This window comes from Balaenoptera borealis, assembly GCF_965194805.1.
Source record: "Balaenoptera borealis genome assembly, chromosome: 15".
Taxonomy (NCBI): domain Eukaryota; kingdom Metazoa; phylum Chordata; class Mammalia; order Artiodactyla; family Balaenopteridae; genus Balaenoptera; species Balaenoptera borealis.
The window spans coordinates 46,285,289-46,306,084 of NC_138871.1; the positions used below are offsets into that span (position 1 = coordinate 46,285,289).

At 38.9% G+C, this 20,796-nt stretch overlaps 2 protein-coding genes across 2 annotated transcripts in view; one reads left to right on the forward strand and one right to left on the reverse strand.

Moving 5' to 3' along the window:
- Positions 1–20,796, reverse strand: part of ACYP2 (acylphosphatase 2) — a 172,820-nt gene that overhangs the window by 31,843 nt on the left and 120,181 nt on the right. The gene's annotated exons all lie outside the window — the stretch shown is intronic.
- On the forward strand, positions 6,745–16,693 carry TSPYL6 (TSPY like 6). The gene is given in 9 exon segments (XM_082358333.1): positions 6,745–13,278; positions 13,281–13,334; positions 13,337–13,425; positions 13,429–13,509; positions 13,513–13,578; positions 13,582–13,590; positions 13,594–13,667; positions 13,669–14,750; positions 15,072–16,693. Coding segments are annotated over 8 exon segments (792 nt in total). The 5' UTR covers positions 6,745–13,103; the 3' UTR covers positions 13,913–14,750; positions 15,072–16,693.

Here is a 20,796-nt window from a genome sequence, read left to right on the forward strand (position 1 = left end):
TTTTCTTCTTTCGTACCTTACCTTGCACAGAACTTTAATATTAGGAAACCTGAAACACAGTCTAGAGAATTCAGGACCATCTCAGTTCAGGTTGCCATGACATTTTCTGTAATTGAGCCCTGTACCTCTTCTTGCAAACTGAAATAACACTGACGATGTAAAAATTATGCCCATAATGAATAAGTTATTACAAAAATTTAATCAACATGATGTTTTCCTTCTCCTGTTCTGGGACAATAAAACTATACACTATTACAAAGTGGTCAAAAAATTTTTTTAAAGTAAAGACATTTGTGACTTTATTGCCTGTTTCTCAGGTTGCAACTGAATGCAGGTGTTTTGGTTTAGTTGAAGGATATGGAAAGCACCACCGATGATCTTTACTGTGGCAGCACAAACCTCCTGCTTTGATGACGTGATTCTCCTTTGTATCCATGTTAAGAGAAACTGGTGTGGTCTCTGTAATGTTTTCTTTTCCTGCAAATACTGTGGCTCATAAAAAAGTTTGACTCCTTATAGCTTTTCCTCCGTATGCTTCCTTTTATATAACAACTTAGTTTAAAAAGTTTGACATTTCAGTAATTTTCAACAAAAATGCTTAATTTTCCTAGATTTTTCTTTTAGTTTCAGAGAACAATAATTTTATAGTCTCAGTATGATGCTGGTCTTTGTAAAGCTCAAGAAACAAAACCAGACACTTGTGCATGCTGCAACTCCTTGTTTTTATTCCAGAAATAACCTTTGTAACTATTGGCAGTACAGGTCTTCCCTCCCTCCCCCCTTTGGCTGGGGATGGCGGAGGGGGCAGGAAGGTTGTTGGGATATATGCTCAGAAGTTCTCAGATATAAAGATTTAGAAATATTAACTAGTGACTTCAATGAGATTTTAAGTTTAAAATCAGTAATTATAAAATCCACAGATTCTATGCCTCCTGAGGGCTGGGTAGCTTCCTTTGGATTTTTTTTGGCATAAAAAGAGAACACACTATTAAATAATACGCAAGTAATTTTATTTTATCTTCTAATGGTGCATTTAAAACATTGTGTGTTTAAATTATAGACAGAACATAAGATTTGGTAGTTTTCTACGGCATGCCCAAACAGAGATGCTAAGGTATGCTCCTCACAGTTTGGACAGGCTCTAGTCTTATTAAGTTTGAATAGTCACAGTTTTGTCATAGTGTTGCTAGAACAGCAGCACAAAGATAAAAACAACCGAAACAGCTTTGTTAGAGGAAAGTCTACCTACCACAGCTCCCAACCTGGCTCCTTTCTAGGCTTCCTGCTTTCCTAACCTCAATTCTTTATTCTTTTCAGATGAAAACAAGCTGACCCCTGCTAAGCATCTTCTTATAACAAGGCTCATGACAAATGCTATCTTTATAAAAGATTCCACAGTTGAAATGTGAAATGAGATTTTAGGGGTCCCTGCAGGATCCTGTGTTCTAGCATTGAAAATCTCTTGTGAGAAAAGCATTAAGAGGGACTTCCCTGGTGGTCCAGTGGGTAAGACTCCGTGCTCCCAAGGCGGGGGGCCTGGGTTCGATCCCTGGTCGGGGGTACTAGGTTCCGCATGCCGCAACTAAGATCCGGTGCAGCCAAATTAAATAAATAAATAAATATTAAAAAAAAAGAAAAGAAAAACATTAAGACTATTTTCTTCGATTGATCAATTCATTCATTCATTCTGCATCAACAAATATTCATTGAGCATTTGTTATGTGCAAAGTAATATGAGTGATTCAAGAACGTGGAAAGTATAGTCTCTGAGGAATTTGCAGTCTTGAAGAAGCGTATAAGGTGTATTCACCAACAGTCTGCCTGTCAGAACTGGATTATTTATCTGACTCTTTCATTATACAGATGAGGGAATTATAGCAGAGAGGTGAAATGACCTGCCCAAACCACACCACAAGACCACTGGCTGTGGAGCAAGCCACTTACCCATCACTCACTGATAATCTTGGACAAATTACTTAACCCACTGAGCTAAGCCAGACCTCAAAAGGCTGATCTGGGTTGAAAGACTGGTGAGAAGGGGAACACAGACTTCCTTCAGGACTGCTTTCACTCACGTTTACTGTGTGACCCGGAAGCAGGAAGTGTGAAGCGTATGTACAAGATAAGGATGAAAGTGAGCTGATGCAGCTTCTCCATGCCTCCCTAGTTCCTCAGACCCTTGGCCAAAGTTCAGTGGTCAGTGCTGTCCCCAGGGAGTGAAAAAACCTGCCAGGTCAAGGACTCCAGAGCCACCGGCCCATGGCCTTTCACGCACAGACTGCCACAGTTAGACACTTCCGTGTTCCATTTCTTATTGCTATTGGGGGCCTAGCATGGGCCAGCCTTGGCTTCTATACCTGCTAAACTTACCTATCAGTTCCCTTACCTATGATATTTAACAGTATATATACTCTGTAGGCTTACTCTAAGCCTTAGGCAAGATGGACTATGTAAAGTGCCTAGCATGGTGCCTGACCCACAGAAGGTGCTTCATAGATGGCTTTCTTAGTTGAGGAACTGACAGTAGGATTCAAGTTTCCTGACTCACCTAATATTCTTTTTAATACACAAATGGCAACTGCCATTTAGTGGGTATTTGCTTTGTGCCAATAGAATGATACACTAAAGGGAGAGAGAAAACTGTGATTATCTGCAGAAAGCATTGCATATATAAAAATCCTAAGAAATCTGTTTAAATTTATTATCCCATGAGTTTATCAAAGTGACCGGGTTTATAATGAATTTACCATAATTAGGGGCTTTCTTTATCCTGGTAACCACCAGCTCAATAATGTAATAAAAAGGAAAGAAATTCCATTCAAAAAAAAAAAAGAGGGGATGGATAAACTTAACAGAATTGCCCATGACAGTTATAAAGAAAATTATAAAGACTTATGAGCTATATGTAAATAAAACTATAAAGGTGTATTAGAATATATAAAACAAGATGAACAAATTGAGATACATACTGTTATCATATAGGAAAACAAATTTCACCAAGTAAAATTTACTATTTGTTAAATATTAAAATTCTAACTGTTAATATTAAATTTCTAACAAAGAAACCACAAGTTATGATGCTGATCTAGTTCCCAGGAAATCCTAAAACAAAGTATATTAATTAAATGATCAAAATACAGAAGTGTGGGACATATAGAAATAAATGTAATGTATTATATAACTATCATAAAATTAAGGAAAATAATATTTATTTAATAACTGCCTAATTCTATTTAATAATTGCCTAATTATACTCTAATAATTGCCAGGGTAACTGGCAAACAAACACAAAACAAAACAAAAAGTGATTTAGATCAGCTCTTATACCATGTTACCATAGTAAGCCCCTAGTGGATTAAAGAGTAAATATTTGCTTTAATTCTTAGCAAAGCTATGAGAAAAAAAAAAATCAAATATTAATGAAATCTTTAGAGGGATAGTATCTTTGAAACGCTTAGGGCAGTAATGAAAATCACAAAGGAAAAAATAAATAGCTCAAAAACATCAAGTAAAAAAATGGTTGTCATAAACAACTAACAAAATTAAAAGAAGGGAAACATAATTGGGAAACATTTGTATTGATCATGGTAGAAAAGTAGTATATATAATATGTAAAGAACTTACTCAAATTTTCAAAAATGTTAAAACCTCAAGAGATAAATGATCAAAGGATATAAACATACAATTCACTTATGAAGAAATACAATTAAATTATATACATTAATCAGTTCTTGGAAGGATATTTATAATAGCAAAATACTGGAAACAAACAAAAAATGCCCAATATAATTACACTATATCAATTCAGTAGACTATTATATAGCCATTAGAATTGTAATTATGAAAACTGAAAAAATGTTATTATTTAATGGTGGAAGAGAGCCAAATAATAATTCTACTTATTATGCACATCAAAAAAGGCAAAAATGAACATCACTATTGACAAAGAATAGTGGAATCATGGATAATATTTTTTCTGTAAATAAGATTGGGAAGGAAGCAGGAAACCCCGATATTACCAGTTGAACAATACTAGTTATTAAACAGACTCTAATATTGATTGTATTTTTCAACATACAGATGAAAGCAAAGAGTTAGAAGAAACCAGAAATACTAGTGTCAGCTGGTAAGTTATTAAGTTTCCTAGAGTAAGGATCTTTAACCCTCCAGAACCTTACAGAGAGCACTCATTTCCCAAAGGCACTAGAGAATGCAAGCACACACCTTGAGAATTGAGTGTGTGATTTTGCCACACCTTTGTCTGTGGAGACTTGTTCTGGGCTGTTGGTACCATGTTTGTCTTCTTCCTTCCTGATGCTTTATTTTTACCATAATACTTTCTTTAAATGTTTGCCTGGATTTAGACAAATGTCTCCTTTTACATGTAAATTTCTTTTCTGTAATTTCTAATATATTTCTATTTACTTTTACGGTCCTTGATCTCTTTCACTGCCTCCCATGTATAAGGCATAATTTAGATTAGGAGTTAATAACTCAGAATAACAGACATGGATTTGAATCCTGACTCGTTATGTGACTTTGAGCAAATTATTTATTTGTAGGCCTTGGATACTTTTATCTATAAGATGGAAATAATAATACTTCATAGGGTAATTATGAGGTTTAAACTAAAGGAGATAATTCACGTAATGTACTTGGTGTGGTATCTACTTGTAACACTGTAAACTCCAAGGTAATGACATAAATATGGTACTTGAAACACTATTCAAAATTTTAACTATTAAGAAAAAAATTAAAACTCACAACCTTAAAATGGTTCTATTTCTTTCTACACATTAGATAGATCATATTTCCTTATAAGAGAGTCATGGCTTAATTGAAAAAAAGGAATTTCCCTTATTCTTCTGTCCTGTGTTTGCCTTCTTAAAGATGCCTTGAATCCTTTATGGACTGGAGTCATATATAAATAAATAGATATACCAAGTTTCCTTAATCACAACACCTAACTGAAATCTTTTATTTACTAAAACTGGAGAGGAGACAAAGAGAAAAATGCATTTATTCAATCCTGGCTTTATGAGTTTAATAGTCTAACTTCCTCATTTCACTACTGAAGGCTGTGGAATGATCAAAATCAAAATACAGAACTGTTTGATATAGTTCATATTTAAACTTTTGAAATGAAAATGAATCTCAGTTGAAAAGTTCAGGTAGGGAGGAAGGAGCATTTTAAAGGAATTAAAATGTGGTGGCTCAGATTCAAAGTAACTGGTTGGCAGAAAATCAAGGCTTTGCATGTTGTGTCTTAGGCAGTGTCAGTGACTGGAGTGTAGGTTTTCTGTATATGTGTTTTTTAACACTCCTTGAAATCAATAAGTGTAAAACGAGCATTACTTGGACTTTATTTGAATTTATTTGAATTTCAACAGTTACCAACAGATGTGCTTAGAATGAATAGGCCCCGATTCCCCAATAGCACAGTAATTCAAATCTATTTTAGACTCTGAAATGAGAGCTGTCTCCAGGAAGACAGCTCTGAACCTTTTTTCCAGCTGCAGAAATAACTCCTCTTGTTGCCCCTCTGACCTACACCAAGGGAAGCCGCTTGAAAAGATGTTCTTTTGCCAACAATCGTTTTACCATTGTAATCCACAAATGGAAAAATAAACTGATGGCTCCTCTTCAGAAAACCTATCCTCACATCCCCCAGAACCAGGCAGATAAATAAAGAAAACCATAGAGTTCTTTTAATTCCTTTCTCATTTTCCAAAATGATAGATATTTTTGTTACCTTAGAAAATGGGCCTTATTGACTAACAAGTCACTGTTAATCTTCGCCAAAATAAGTTAATTCATCCAAGGTTCTAGGACTTCCCCCAACCCCAAATTCCTTGGAACTTTGCTCCATTGGTTAATTCCCACTTGCCTAAACCAGTGCGCTCTCCCTCCCAATGGTTCCCACCCTTCACTTTAAGAAGAACAAGCCCCTCTCACTGGCAAGTAAAAACCTCTACCCTGAATTCTCTTCTAGCTGTTCCCCTATCTTATTTCTTCTCTTTGCACCCAAGCTTCCAGAGATGACAAATCCCTATTGATTCAAATGGAAACTCTGACTTTGCTCTCAGACATAATAATGACTTTATTGGGTGCCTCTCTGTGCCAGACACTCTTATAGGCCTTAACATTTTTTTTTCTTGATTAAAAAATACATGAATAATTCATGCTCATTATAACAAATCAAACAATACAGAAACAGATAAAGACAGCACCAGCATCTCCCCTGCCCAAGCTCCACATCTTATTTAATTGTTGCAACCACCATGAGAAATAAGAATTATAGACCATATTTTATAGATGAGAGAATTGAGGCTGAGAAAGGCTCAGAGTGTACCCTGCAGTGTTTAACAGGAAGAGCTTCGGAGTCTGATTATCTGGGTTCATTTCTTGACTTTGAGATTTTCTGTGTGTCCATGAGCAAATTACTTGTTATTTCTGTGCCTCAGTTTTCCTACCTGCTAGTTCATAGGGTGCAGTGAGGATGTAATGTGCTAAAACATAAAAATATTGCTGTTTCTAAAGAAAAAAAGATCAAAAAGAGAAATTATTTTTAAATGACAGCTAAGAAGAAAATACTAAGAATTAGAGCAAAACTCTGTTCACCATTCTGCTACTAATGTAGAGCCTGAGTTTTTAAAGCTGCTGGAAATTTCTGACCCCAAACTGTGCTCATACTGCAATGATGACACCATCAATGCACTTTGTTTTTTAAGATCACACTTCTTTTTTTTTTTTATTTTTTTATTTATGGCTGTGTTGGGTCTTCGTTTCTCTGCGAGGGCTTTCTCTAGTTGCGGCAAGCAGGGGCCACTCTTCATCACGGTGCGCGGGCCTCTCACTATTGCTACCTCTCTTGTTGCGGAGCACAGGCTCCAGACGCGCAGGCTCAGTAGTTGTGGCTCACGGGCCCAGCTGCTCCGCGGCATGTGGGATCTTCCCAGACCAGGGCTTGAACCCCTGTCCCCTGCATCAGCAGGCAGATTCCCAACCACTGCACCACCAGGGAAGCCTGATCTCACTATTTTTTAAAAGATCCAATAATATTATTTTGATTTTTCATGATTAACTAAATTTAATTCATTTGCTACAGTATCAATTTCATTATTTTTAATAATTTTATCTCAATTAGGCTAGAATGATTATGTATGTTTAACATTTAGATATTATAAACATTTTACATAGTGTTTTGACCTATATTCTGAATTTTTGTGATGGCTCTGTGTATCCCTGGCTGATTTGGTCACTCCTGTCACCTGGCTGTACCCCCACCCTACACAGACCTCAGCCTCTTAACAGTTTCATTAGGCACAATAAAGTATATTTGCTCTCTATGAGTGCTGTAGTGGTAGAAAATGATTAAATCATAATTATTAACTTTCCCAGAGTAACTCATTACCCACACCCTGGTAACTCAAATATTTTCTCCCTACTTCTGTATTTATATGCTATTTCTAAGAGGCAATAGAGATGACTGCAGCTATAAAGCTGCTTGGTTAATCACTCAAAGCTTCTTTTTTACCATTTCCTTTGCAAACACAGCTTAATGGTCTTTCTATGGGAAACAGAGGAAATTAACAAAGTGTACATCTCCTTCTCTTGTCTACCAACATTCTTTTGAGTCTTAAGTACCGAGGCGCTCAGCTTTCTAAACTGGGTGGCCTAGGCCAAAGAACAATATTTCTGTATGCTAAGTCACTAAACAAACACACTTGTTTAAAGAATTTAGGTCAAGAATGAGAGATTCCTTTCAAAACAAGTAAGAACCGAACAATATTTGAGGAGTCAAAGAAAAATAAGACTATACAATTCACAGGCTCTCTTCATTCATCTTATATTAAGTTTATCTTTTAAAACATCATGCTGTTTCTGTTTCCCAGAGAATTTAAACACTTCACAATTCTGTGATGTGCGGATTTGTGGCTAAACTGTACTCTTCCCCAAAAGCCATCTTCTTTCTTTACTCATATTTCTTCTTTTCTCCCCTTTTTCTTCCTCTTTCTCTCCCTCCCCCTTCCCTCTTTCTGCCTCTGGTTGACTAGATATTTCTGAGATTTTGTAGTAGCTCCCCTTACTCCCCTTAAAACATTTTTTTATAGCCAGAATGTTTCAAGCCCAAAGTTAAAATCATATTTTGTTCTTTTCAGTAGTTTCTCGTCCATACTCTAGGACACAAGCAGAATGAAAGACTCCGAAAGAGAATAACATTTCGCACTGAACTCAAAAAGTATTATCACTACTCACTTACCAATTTTCAAAAACATATACATTCCTTGTTTTTGATCAGCTAACATATGTGTGATTTTCTTCTGCACACTTTAAGAAAAAAATAGTAAAATACAGGCTCTGTGACATTAAGTAATATCAAATTCTAAAAGTGTCTGCCTTTTGACTAACTAATTTAGCCAACGGAGGTGGTGTTATATAATTAACTTTAGCCCTAGAATACAGACCCAGCTTTAAATCTCCTGGCATCAGTTTAAATCACCTAATACCCTGCATTCTTGCTATTCTCATGTCATTTCTCCCTCATTTCTCAAGGATTTTAGCTCCTGGCTTATTCTCACTTCTTTCTCATCTTATCTCTCAGTGATTTCAATATACACATAGGTGATCCTTCCCACCCAGGCCTCTTGGTACACTGACCTCCCCTGCAATGACCTCGTCCTCACTATGCCTCATTGGAGCCCAAGTTGGATGGAGGAGTAGGGTTCTAACCAATCCCCTGCAGTCCACTCTCAGACCACTATCTCTCATCCTTCTAGCTCACTCTGGTACTTGAACCCAGGGACCCTTCAATTCCCTGGGTCTTCCAATCCATTGACCAGGCCACCTTTTCACTGCCCTCCATCCCTATATGTCCTTTACTCCTCTAGCTTAGATTCTAAGATCAAGATTATAATCATTCTCTTTCCCTTCTTGCTTCAGCTCTGACTAAATCCAACTCTGCTTACTCATGCTGCACCTGTAAACTGAATGTGGCTGAAGAGAAATTCACAACCATGCCAATGTGCCTCACTTCAAATTCATGATCTTAATGCTGTGTGACAATCATACCATATGTCGTAGTCCAGTCACTCTTTGATTCTCTAGAAAACTATTTCCTACCCCTCTCTCCCCAGATTCCCACTGCCTCATCCTCTCTCCCTCTCACTTGAGTTGAATCTTGCTTTCTCCTTTACTGAGAACACTGAAGCAAACAGAAGAGAATTTCATAGACTCCGTCATCACTTCTACCCACCAACCAGCAACTACACCCTCATACTTTGCCTTCTGGTTCCCATAGGTGAACTTGTCATGCTCCTATTAAAGGCTGACTCCTTCTCCCCTACATAGGCACTAGATTCCATCTGCTTTTACCTATTCAAGGACATCCCTCCAATGATTCTCCTTTCTCTCTCCTACATTATTAATTTTTGCTCCCTGCTGAATCATTCGCATCAGCATGCACACATACTTCTTTTTCTCCCATTTTAAAGACGTTTTCTTTGACCCACTCTCCCCACCAGCCACCATCCCATTTCTTTGGAGCAAAACATCAAGAGTCGTATATACTTGCTATTTTCACTTTCTCCCTTATGGATTTTCTCTTAAACCCATTACAGTCAAGCTGTCACCCTACCACTCCTCTAAAACTGTTCTTGTCAAGTGATGACTCCATTTATTTCCCTTTTTGGCAAATTCCTCAAAAGAATTATCAATATTCACTGTCTCCAATTTCCTTCCTCCCATTTCCTTTAAAACCTATTCTGACCCCATCACTTTTGTGTAAAATCCATTGGTCAATTCTCGTTTTACTTGGCCTATCAGCACCACGTCACACAGTTGAACACTTTCCTTTATACATTTGGCTTTCAGTGTACTGCACATTTTCAGATTCCCTCCTACTTCACTGGTCCCTCCTTAGTCTCTTACTGGTTCTTCCTCTTCTCCCTGACCTTGTAATTTTGGAGCCCTCAGTGCTTGATCTATCGCTGCTCACATCCTTGGTGATTTCAGCAAGCTTTAAATACAGCTTTAAATATCATGTATGCTGATTATTTCCAAATATGTATCCCCATCCCAGACCTTTTCTGTGCTCCAAACTCCTAATACCCACTTGGTATCTCAACTCTGTTGTCCAACAGTCATCTCAAACTTAACATGTCTAAAAGCAAACTTCTAATTTTCCTGCAAAGATCTGCTCTATCATAACCTTCCCTATCTCTGCTTCTGGCAACTCCATCCTATCAGCTGCTCAGGTCAAAATCCACAGAGTCATCCTTGATTTCTTTCCTTCTCTTATACCCCACATCCAATTCACCATGAAATCATGCTGGCTCTACCATCATACTGTAACCACTATCCACCTCCACTGCTACCACCTGGTCTAAGAAATATCATCTTTCACCTGTATTACTTTGATAGACTCCTAAAAGATCTCCCTACATCTACCACTGGCCCCACACAGTCTATTCTTCACCCAGGAGCCAGAGTGATCCATGCAAAACATGAATCAAATTTTGAGTCCTCTGTTCAAAATCCTGTAGTGGTTTCCCATTTCACTACGAATAAAAGCCAAACTTCTTACAATATCATGTAAGATCCTACTTGATCTGGCCTCTCTCATTCACCCTGCTCCAGTCACACTGATTTCCTTTTTAGTCCTTGAACACCCTAAGCATGCTCCTGTCCTAGGGCCTCTGCTTAGCTTTTCTCTCTTCCTAGAATGCTCTTCTTCAGAATATCCACTTAGCTAAATCCCTCATCTTATTTGAATCTTTGCCAAAATTTTACCTTTTCAATGAAGTTTCCTCTGCTTACCCTACTTAAAATGACAATCTGCTCCCCACTCCCTACCCCCAGGACTCTCAATCCCTTTACTCACCTCTACCTATTGTTTCATCCATAGCACTTATCACTTTCTAATATGTTTCATTTACTTATTATTATTATTATTTATTGTCTTTTTCTTCTGCTAGAAACTCCAAGAGGGAAGAAATCTTTGTTCTGTTTAACAATGTATCCTAAGGGCCTAGAACAGTAGTAGGCATGCTACAGGCACACAATAAATATTTATTGAATGTTTAATTAAAAAAAGAAATAGATTATATGTTCCTTGAAGGTTAGGTAGTATCTGTATCAAAATCATTTAGCCTCATGCTAACTTTGTAGAAAGATTCTTTTTAAATTCTTGATTCTATTTATTATTTCTATGTCTATTTAGGCCATTCACTGCATTTCAGTGTTGACGAGTTATACATTTCCATGAATTCATATATTTCATCCAAGTTTGAAAATGTACCGGCATTGGGACTAACATATACACACTACTATATATAAAACAGATAACTAATAAGAACCTGCTGTATAGCACAGGGAACTCTACTCAATACTCTGTAATGGCCTATATGGGAAAAGAATCTAAAAAAAAAAGTGGATATATATATATATATATATATATATGTAAAACTGATTCACTTTGCTGTACACCTGAAACTAACACAACATTGTAAATCAACTATACTCCAATAAAAATTTTTTAAAAAAAGAAAAGAAAATGTACTGGCACAAGTCTGTCCAACATGTTCTATTTCCTTAAATCACTATTGTGACTGTATTTTTCATTCCAAATATTGTTTATTCTCTCTCCTTTTATTATTAATCTTTGGTTGATACTCTCTATTGTCTTTCATTAATTTCTCCTCTTCTATTCATCATTACCTCTTCTCTACTTTCTTTGGCTTAACTCCGCTGGTCTTGTACACACTACTCAAGTTACAGTCTGTGATGAGTGAGTGATACAGTGCTCACCAATATTTTCAGTTTCCTTCACCTTTCAGTCTCAGGGGAGGATTATATTTCCCTGACCCCTTGAAGCTAGGCAAGGCCATCTGACTAGCTCTGGCCAATGACATACATCACTTTTAATGGAAACATCTAAAAACCTATGCATGGGGAAAGGATGGTCTCTTCAATAAATACTGCTTGGTCAATCAGATAATCATATGGGAGGAAAAATGAATCTTGACTCCCCTCACACCATTCACAAAAAGCAACTCCAAATGGATTGCAGATATAAACGTGAACGATGATAGAAAGGCAAGATTTCTTAAACAGGACACAAAAAGCACTAATCTAAAGGGGAAAATGATAAATTGGAATATCTGAAGATTAAAAACTTTTGTTCATTAAAAGGCATCATTAAGATAGTGAAAAAGCAACTCACAGAGGGAGAGGATATATGCAATACACAGATCTGAAAAAGGACTTGTATCTAGCATGTATAATGCATTCCTACAAATCAACATGAAAAATATAGAACACGCAATGGGGAGAAGACTCCGATACTTCACAAAAAGAGAATATCCGAATGGCAAAATCAAAACCACATGAAAAGCTTCCCAATTTCTTAGACACTGGGTAAATGCAAATTAAAACCACCGTGTAACACCATCACACATACACCAGAATAATCCGAATAAAAAGGATGGCAGAAGCCACAGAAATAGACTCTATGAGACCGAGAGCGGGTGCCTAGAGACTGAGGGGTGAGTATCGGGAAATTGAAGGGTGGGCTGCGCAACAGGCTGGTTTGCATGAGTAAGTCTTTGGTTAGGGAAAGAGATGCCAGCAAACAGCTGGTCAGGCTGCTACCAACATAAGCGTCCCTAATGGGGCCCAGGGGATCCCTCTCCCCCAAACCCGCAACCTCACTACTCCCGACCATGCCCCGGGTGACCTGGACCCACAGCAGTGCCAGAAGCTTCTAGAGGAAAGCAAGATGACGCAGGTGACGGTGGAGACGAGTGAGGGCAACTTGGAGATCAAAGCACTCCCACCGCCCCAGCTTCCGGTGGAGGGGGGAGCACCCTGCCCCCCAGAGCCCCACGGGCTGCGGCTCTACTCCCCAGATCCCAGTCGCTGGGGGTCGCGACCACGGAGCGGCTGAAGCGGGGCGGGAGGAGGTCGTGCCAGCCGGGGAGGGTGTGGAAGCAGCCTCTGCCTCTGCGGCAGCAGACAGCAGCCTGAAAAATGGCTTTCAGCGTGCAACTGGTGGGGAGAAGGCCCTAGAAACCTGTGGCACAGAGCGATCGGGATCTGAGCTGATGATGACTGGGGTGAAGGCCGCGGAAGCGAAGACTGAAAGGGGCACCATCTTCTCAGAAGCAGTGGACGAGGAGGAGAGGGTTGAAGTGGAGGAGAAGCCAGTGGGTGAGGAAATGGAAGTGGTGGAGGAGCACAGAGTGGTAAACGAGGTGAAGGACGAGGCAAGGCACCGGCCCAGAATGAGGGTCTCCACCTGAATCCCCTGGAGGCCATCCAGCTGGAACTGCACACCCTCAGGCTGACCGGGCCTTCCTCCAGTTCGGGCGCAATTTTGGGCGCATGCGTCAACACTACCTACAGTGGAGGAACATCCCGGGCTTCTGAGTCACTACCGTTCGGAACCACCCACAGCTATCTGCCCTGATTAGAGGCAGAGATGCAGAGATGTTCACGTACGTAGCGAATTAGGAGGTGAAGGAACTCAGACATCCTAGGATGGGGTTCAAGTTCAAGTTCTTCTTTCGAAGAAACCCATAATTCTTCTTTTGAAGAAACAACTGGACTGTGAAGGAATACCAGGTCAGATCCTCTGGGCACGTGGTGTTTCTTTCCACTCCGATCATATCACCCGGGCCATGAACCCCAGGCCTTCCTTCGTAGGAACCAAGACCTCATGTGCAGCTTCTTTGCCTGGTTTTCAGACCACAGACTTCCAGAGTCTGACAGGATTGCTGAGATTATCAAAGAGGACCTCTGGCCAACTCCACTGCAATACTACCTATGGGATGAAGGAACCCATAGGGCTAGACTTCTCCAGACAAGGGAGCCAGTGGAGATACCCAGGCCCTTTGGGTTCCAATCTGGTTAACCTTTGCTCTTGGAAATACTCCCACACAGGTCCCCTACCACCTCCTGCCGGACCTAGGCCTTAGCAACTGCAAGGGTGTGCCTTTGGCTGATTTTGTGCTCACCTTTCTGCACCTTCCCTCCACTGGACATTGAGCTCCCCCAGCTTTCAAGATTGAGACCGTCGTGGCTATGCTGCTCCACTTCCCCGTGGCGTGCTGTTGTGCATTAACATCACATGCTGCGTGGCGGTAGTTCACACTCTTCTAAGCCAAGTAGATGATGCTACAGATGGCACTGCCTTTGTCTGCACCGCTTGGACCCTGTTTGTTCCCAAGGCTTCCGGTCTAGTTACTACCATCTGGATTTCCAGCTATTTTTAAGAGCCCGTTTTACTCATTCTGCTCCGCACATGGCCTGTGGACAATTGCTGGGCATTAATAAAGTCAAGAGGGAGACGCATTGGGCTGCTTGGTCTCCGGTTTATGCCACTCCGTTGCTCTTCCTGCTTCTCTGATCACCTAATGCTGCCTGCTACTGGCTACACCCACCCCCCTTAGGCTGCCGCCTGCTGGATGAATATTTTCTAGACCATTGTCAGCTCCACTTTCTGGTTTTTGGTAAACAAGGATCTTCAGAACTGGTGGTAGACCCAGGCTTCCTGCCATCATATAAAAGACCTTTCTGTTTCTCCCCTAAAAGACCTCAATTCCTCACCATCACTCAGGAACCCTACTGACTGTCAGGCAAGTGGTTGAGGTGACAAGTTAGACCCTATTTGCATGGCAAGGATAATGATGGTGTCCTTGCTAAGTACCAGGCTTTCTCAGCCTCAACCAGTGAAGCCATACAAAAGTTAGGTACTTTTTTTTTTTTTTTTAATATTTATTTATTTATTTATTTTTAATTTTTGGCTGTGTTGGGTCTTCGTTTCTGTGCGAGGGCTTTCTCTAGTTGCGGCAAGCGGGGGCCACTCTTCATCGCAGTGCGCGGGCCTCTCACTATCGCGGCCTCTCTTGTTGCGGAGCACAGGCTCCAGATGCACAGGCTCAGTAGTTGTGGCTCCGGGGCCTAGTTGCTCCGCGGCATGTGGGATCTTCCCAGACCAGGGCTCGAACCCGTGTCCCCTGCATTGGCAGGCAGATTCTCAACCACTGTGCCACCAGGGAAGCCTAAGTTAGGTACTTTTATATGTCTCCCTTCCTCATCCTGAATATGAAGAAGTGCCAGCAGTGCCAGGGTAGGTGTACAGTTTCTCTTCTATTTCTCATCTCCCTCTCTTTCTTATATCACTTCTATCTCTTTTTAAAAAGTGGTAGCTCAGAAGCATCTGCAGAAGCAGGCTTTTCGGTTTAACTTGGCTCTTTATTATTTCCAGAGGCAGAGAGATGATCCTGTAAAGGAGACTACCAGAGCTCTTAGTCCCTCTCTGCCTTCTTCCCAGCCCTCACCCATCTATAGCAATGCCTAGTTGGTTTAAAGAAAGACATACAGGGAATGAATGGATGGAAGAACTAAAGAGATTGTGATGGATGCCCGCCTTGAGAAGGAAAACTGAACAGACGGCCAGAGGCAGAAATGAGCCAGGGGAAATATGGGCCTAGAATAAACACAGGATTGACTGAGAGCCTGCAAGGAAGGGATACCTTCTCTTGTTAGTGGTGATAGGAGAAGTACTTTTCTCAGGATTGGGATGGGAGAATTGAAGGTGGTTGAAGTGCTAACTATGTTGCCGAAAGATGATTTTTTTAAAGAAATACAAACAGTGCAACTTTGTGTGTTTTATGTAGAAAATTAATACCATGCCCTTAATTTCACTAGTATTTAGTAAAACCTTATTACTTTCTCTGTTTCTGTTTACTGGGAAGATGTGGTTGTATAGATTTTCTTTTGCTTTCAGTTAGGAACATTTGGAAGAATGTTAATTTCTTTCTGGTACAATATGGAGACTTTTTGTGAATATTCACACAGTTTTCAACTCGTTTCTGTTAAAACTGTATCTTTAGAAGTATAATTTGAATAACTTGGTCTTATCAGACTCTGAAGACTTTGGAAACTGTTGTCTTTATGGAAAAATAACCTACAAAAAAATTGTGGCTCTGATTGTCTTGACAATCCACCCTGGTAACAACTTAATAATTGATGTATCTCTTTTCCTAAATGGCAAAAATACTTGTGAGATTGCTCTGTAAAATTGGAAGTGTACCATTGGCATATTTATCTTTCCTTATGTGCACCTTGGTAAAATAAATGCACGTCAGTGTGGAAAAAAAACAAAACTAAACTAAAAGGATGAAAAATAACAAGGGTGGAAAAATACACAGAGAAACCAGACTGCTCATACACTGCTAGTGGAAGAGCAGCTTAGTACAGATACTTTAGAAAATTGTTTGGCAGTATCTGTACACACCCTCTGATCCAGTTCTGGGAATATACCCAACAGAAATACATGCATTGCATATATTCACAAAGACATGCATAAAAGTGTTTATAACAGCACAATTCTAAGAGCAGGGACTGCCCCAGCATCCATCAACAGTAGGAAAAATAAGTTTTGAAATACTCACACAATGGAATACTATGAGAAATAAAAAAACTGCCTACGTGCAATAATGTGAATGAATCTCACAAACATGAGGTTGGATGAAGGAAGCCGGTCACAAGAGTACATGCTGCTGTTTGGTAATTGCAATCATTGTTGCTTTTGTTGTGGTCATCCATGTACAATGCTTGGTGTCAGTCTATTTATCTCTTGTAAAAATAAAATACAGTGTGTGTGTGTGAAAAAAAAAAAAAAGAGTACATGCTGTGTAATTCCATTTATATATGAATTTTAAGAACAGGTAAAACTAATCTATGGTGGTAGAAGTTGGAATAGTGGTTACTACCAAGAACAGTGAAGAGTCTGAGATTTTACCCTGCTTACAAACTATTATGTGTCCTGCCTAGTTAACAGCTGCTGAGTCAAGAGACAAAGAACCTTACAACTCAATAGCCAGTGTCAGTATTGCAGCAGCTTCTTGAGCCCTACTTCCTAATTATGCAACATGAAGAAAGTCAGGTGACACCTGCACACACACTGGGTTGCATTACAGGAGAGGAACCCTGAGTTTGGGTAACCTCAGTTTTATAATGGGAAGTAAACATGCCTACCCTTTGCTTTGAAGGGAGACATCTTTAACATACTAAACAGTATAATAAAAGACAATAATAAAAGACACAATCTCTATTTTTTCAAGACTTAAGCAAAACTGTCCTTTTCTCTGGAGAAAAACACTCTCTCTTGTCTTCCAAGGCTATTCAAATAAACTTGAAAGGGTACTCTGAACAAAGGCAGGTGGTATCTCTGCTCACAAGATGTGCAGAAGTATCAGAGACCCATGATAATTGTCTCCCAACAGTTGTGGGGTGGGGGCGGTACCTACTGGCCGGAAGGGAGGATGATGGTGGATTCTGAAGGGCTGGGGATGTCTGTCTTGATCTGGATGCTACATACATGGGTGTATTCAATTTGCAACACTTCATTGAGTTGTACATTTGTGAAACATATTTTTCTATATGTATATTTAATAAAATATGCTTGCTTAAGAAAAACAAAAATTAAAAACAAACCCAAAGTAAGCAAAGAAAAATAAAGCAACAAAAACAACAAAAAAACCCCACCATCTTTCTGGAACTTCAATGCTAGAAAATGACTGGCCAATTTAAAAGTATGTTTCAGATTTTTGGGGGGTAGGCTGTAGGTCCATATATTAGAATTCTAATAGGATCATTTACTATACCACGAATGGTTAAAATCCATTTCCTGGGGGGCGGGGAATTTTTATCTAGGTATGGGCCATCAACCTTTAGTGTTTATATTGCTCCTGATCTTTTTATCAACTGACTTTTATCAGAGTTGAGTTGTAAACAGTTTATTTAATTATGGTTTGTGATGGTTCATTTTCAAAGCGTAGTTCTTCCAGCTAAATAAATGATAAAAGCCAAATATTATTTAGTTCTGTTGTTCAGCAAGGATGATGCTATTTCTGAGATGGCCCCATCACATTCTTGCTTCTTAAGATGGTCTGCATCAAAGTTTCATATCCTTTCTTTTTAGCCCTCCCTCTTTGAGGTATAAATATTTCACTGAGTTAAAAACAGAATTTCAAACTACACCTTTGGCACATGCCATAGAAGACTGCAGTATTAATAGCAACAAAATCTTCTGTAAAACTAAAGAAATCATTTGGTTTGGCTTATTTGAGCAAAACCTTTCCATTTCTGTATATAACAAGGTATCTGGGGACAATAAGGATAATTCAGTGTTGAAAATGGCAGCAGGTTTGTTTTTTTTAACATAAGGAATATAAAAACATGTAATAATATGTAAGATTAACTTATTGCCTTTGAAACATAAGGTAGATTTAATTAGGCTTTTTACAATTCTTACTATCAATTCATATCACACATTATAATTTTAAATGGCATCCATATGGATGGCTTGCCCTGAATTTTCCAATGGCAAAATTTTCTCTTTGCTATTGGTAGCTAGAAGCATAAGAGATGCAGGATACTTTGATTTATGTAAAGGAGTCTAAAATTCAAGTTTAGTCTGTCTTACCAAAATAGATGAGGATGGGAAAGGTGGTAGGTGGGATTTTTAAATTTAGCATTAAACTAGAGTCTAGAGCATTAAACTAATAGTGCACTGAGTTATAAGTTGGGGCACCTGGGTTCTAAAGGGCTCTGCTGTAAACTAGGCAAACCAATTAATTCTAAAGATACAGTTTTCCTCATCTTTTTAGTAACAAGTTTGAAGCATCATTTCTTCAAAATCTGAAGATTCACTTACCCCTTAAATATAAGCTTTCCCCAAGGTTCTGTGGCCTCCCCCTGGCTTACTTTATCTCTGCTCTTCCTGGGTGACCTTAGCCACTTCCAGAGCTTCTGCCATCACCTTTGAGAAAATGACTCAAATTGGAATCTCCAACTCTTACTCTAAGATCAGGGTTTGACATGTCCTTTTGCACAATGTCTCCAGAATTGCTCTCTTCCTTTCCGTATCTATTTTTACTTCAACATCTCTTGTCTACATTACTAAAAATCTCTAGGCTTCCCTTCCTGAATCTGATCTTTCTCTTCCCATCATTCACACTACTGACAAAGTGATCTAATCCCTTTTGTACAAATATCCTTGTCAACACACCACTCCCTGCAAAAGGAAGTCCTAACACCCTACTATTGCATTCAAGGTCAGCTACAGCCAAGTCCCTCCCTAACATTCTTGCCAGTGTCTACTCACATTGGAGTCCTTGCTATTCCTCAAGCAGCCCATGCACTGTCTTGCCTCCGTGCCTTTGCTCATGATGTTCCCTCATCTTGGATTCTCTTCCCTACCTCCTTATCTTTGGAAATCCTACCATTCCTTCTAAATTCAATTCAAATGTCATCTCCTCTAAATAACCTCTAAAACCTCCTACTTCCCATAGCATTTTATTTCATACAAGTTTATATTTAAGTTAGTTCTTTATATGTGTTAGTAGTGTAGATAAGCCTTTGTCTCCCAATTTTAAGTTATTTAAGGGCCAAGATCATGTTTAGGTATCTTTTTCTTCTGTGATGAGTAAGACACAGTCCCTGTCTTCAAGTAGCCTACAGTCTTGCTTGGGAGCCAATGTACAGTGTAAGAAATGCTAAAATAAGTGCAAGCATAGAGTGCTATGGGACCATATAAGAGGACTATCCTGCCCCCCCAACCCTGAAGTTAGGAATATTAGGGAAGGCATATATTATAAAAGGTGGCTTTTAAGTTCCTCTCTAGACACCATACTAGACTGTAAGCTTCTTCACAGTATGGAATCTATTTTTTCATCTAATATATCTTTAAGGATATATATTTTATGTCTAGTACAAATTAGGCACTCCAGAATTACTTAATGAATGTGTAAGTAAAAGATGCCTGAGTCCTTTATGGCTCTAAATGTGTAGAGTATGAATCATATTAGTCTTTTGTAGTGGTTTATTCCACTTATTGGTGGAAAATGGTCAAAAAATAATTGGCTACTGAAAACCTAATTTAAAAAAGGTAATAACCTATTTTTAGGCTTGAGGTTTTAGGTAAGTGTTAATTGCCTGCCCAAATAATTCCCAAGAAAGAGGAGCCAGGGCAGACTTCAGTCAAATCCTTACAAGTACCTTAGTTCTAAGTCTCAGAAAGGAGGCTATGTCGATAACTGAGCTGTTTTGCAATTATAGATCCAAACTGAGTAAAAATTGTGATATTTGTTCCTTGACCTCTAACTTCATGTAATTTAAAGAAAAACAACAGGCTGTATTATGGCCCTTAACAATAAGCTATACTAATAATAGCTCTCATTTATTAAGGGCTTACATCATGGTACCACTGTGCTAAGCACTTCATGTGCATTATTCTCTTCTTATACAACTCTACAAGGTATCGTGACTCCATTTGCAGATTAGGAAAACAGGACTCAGTTGAGATTATGTTACTTGTGTTCAGTCAGTCAGCCAGGCAGTGGTAAAGCCAGGACTCAAACCCAGGTCTGACTCCAGAGTCTAGTAACTATACATGGATAGAAATACTATCTTGTTTTACCGTAGAAAATAATTTGCCAAATGGCTACGATTTTTCCCATTTGTATACAAATTTTCTTAGCATATAAAATGTTTTACTACTTTCTATATTTATTAAAGTTATGACACATCAAAATCAGAAGTACAGTACTAATAATATAATTGTTTTTTTCCTTTGAAGATTGTAAACATATTATGACCTAATTTCTTTTGATATCTGAATACCACTCACAAATGAATATAAGACACAATGGCATTTATGACACATCTACTGTTGGTTCACATCCCTTTGCTAAAGGCACTGTCACAGCTAAAGCATATTTTCAGGTG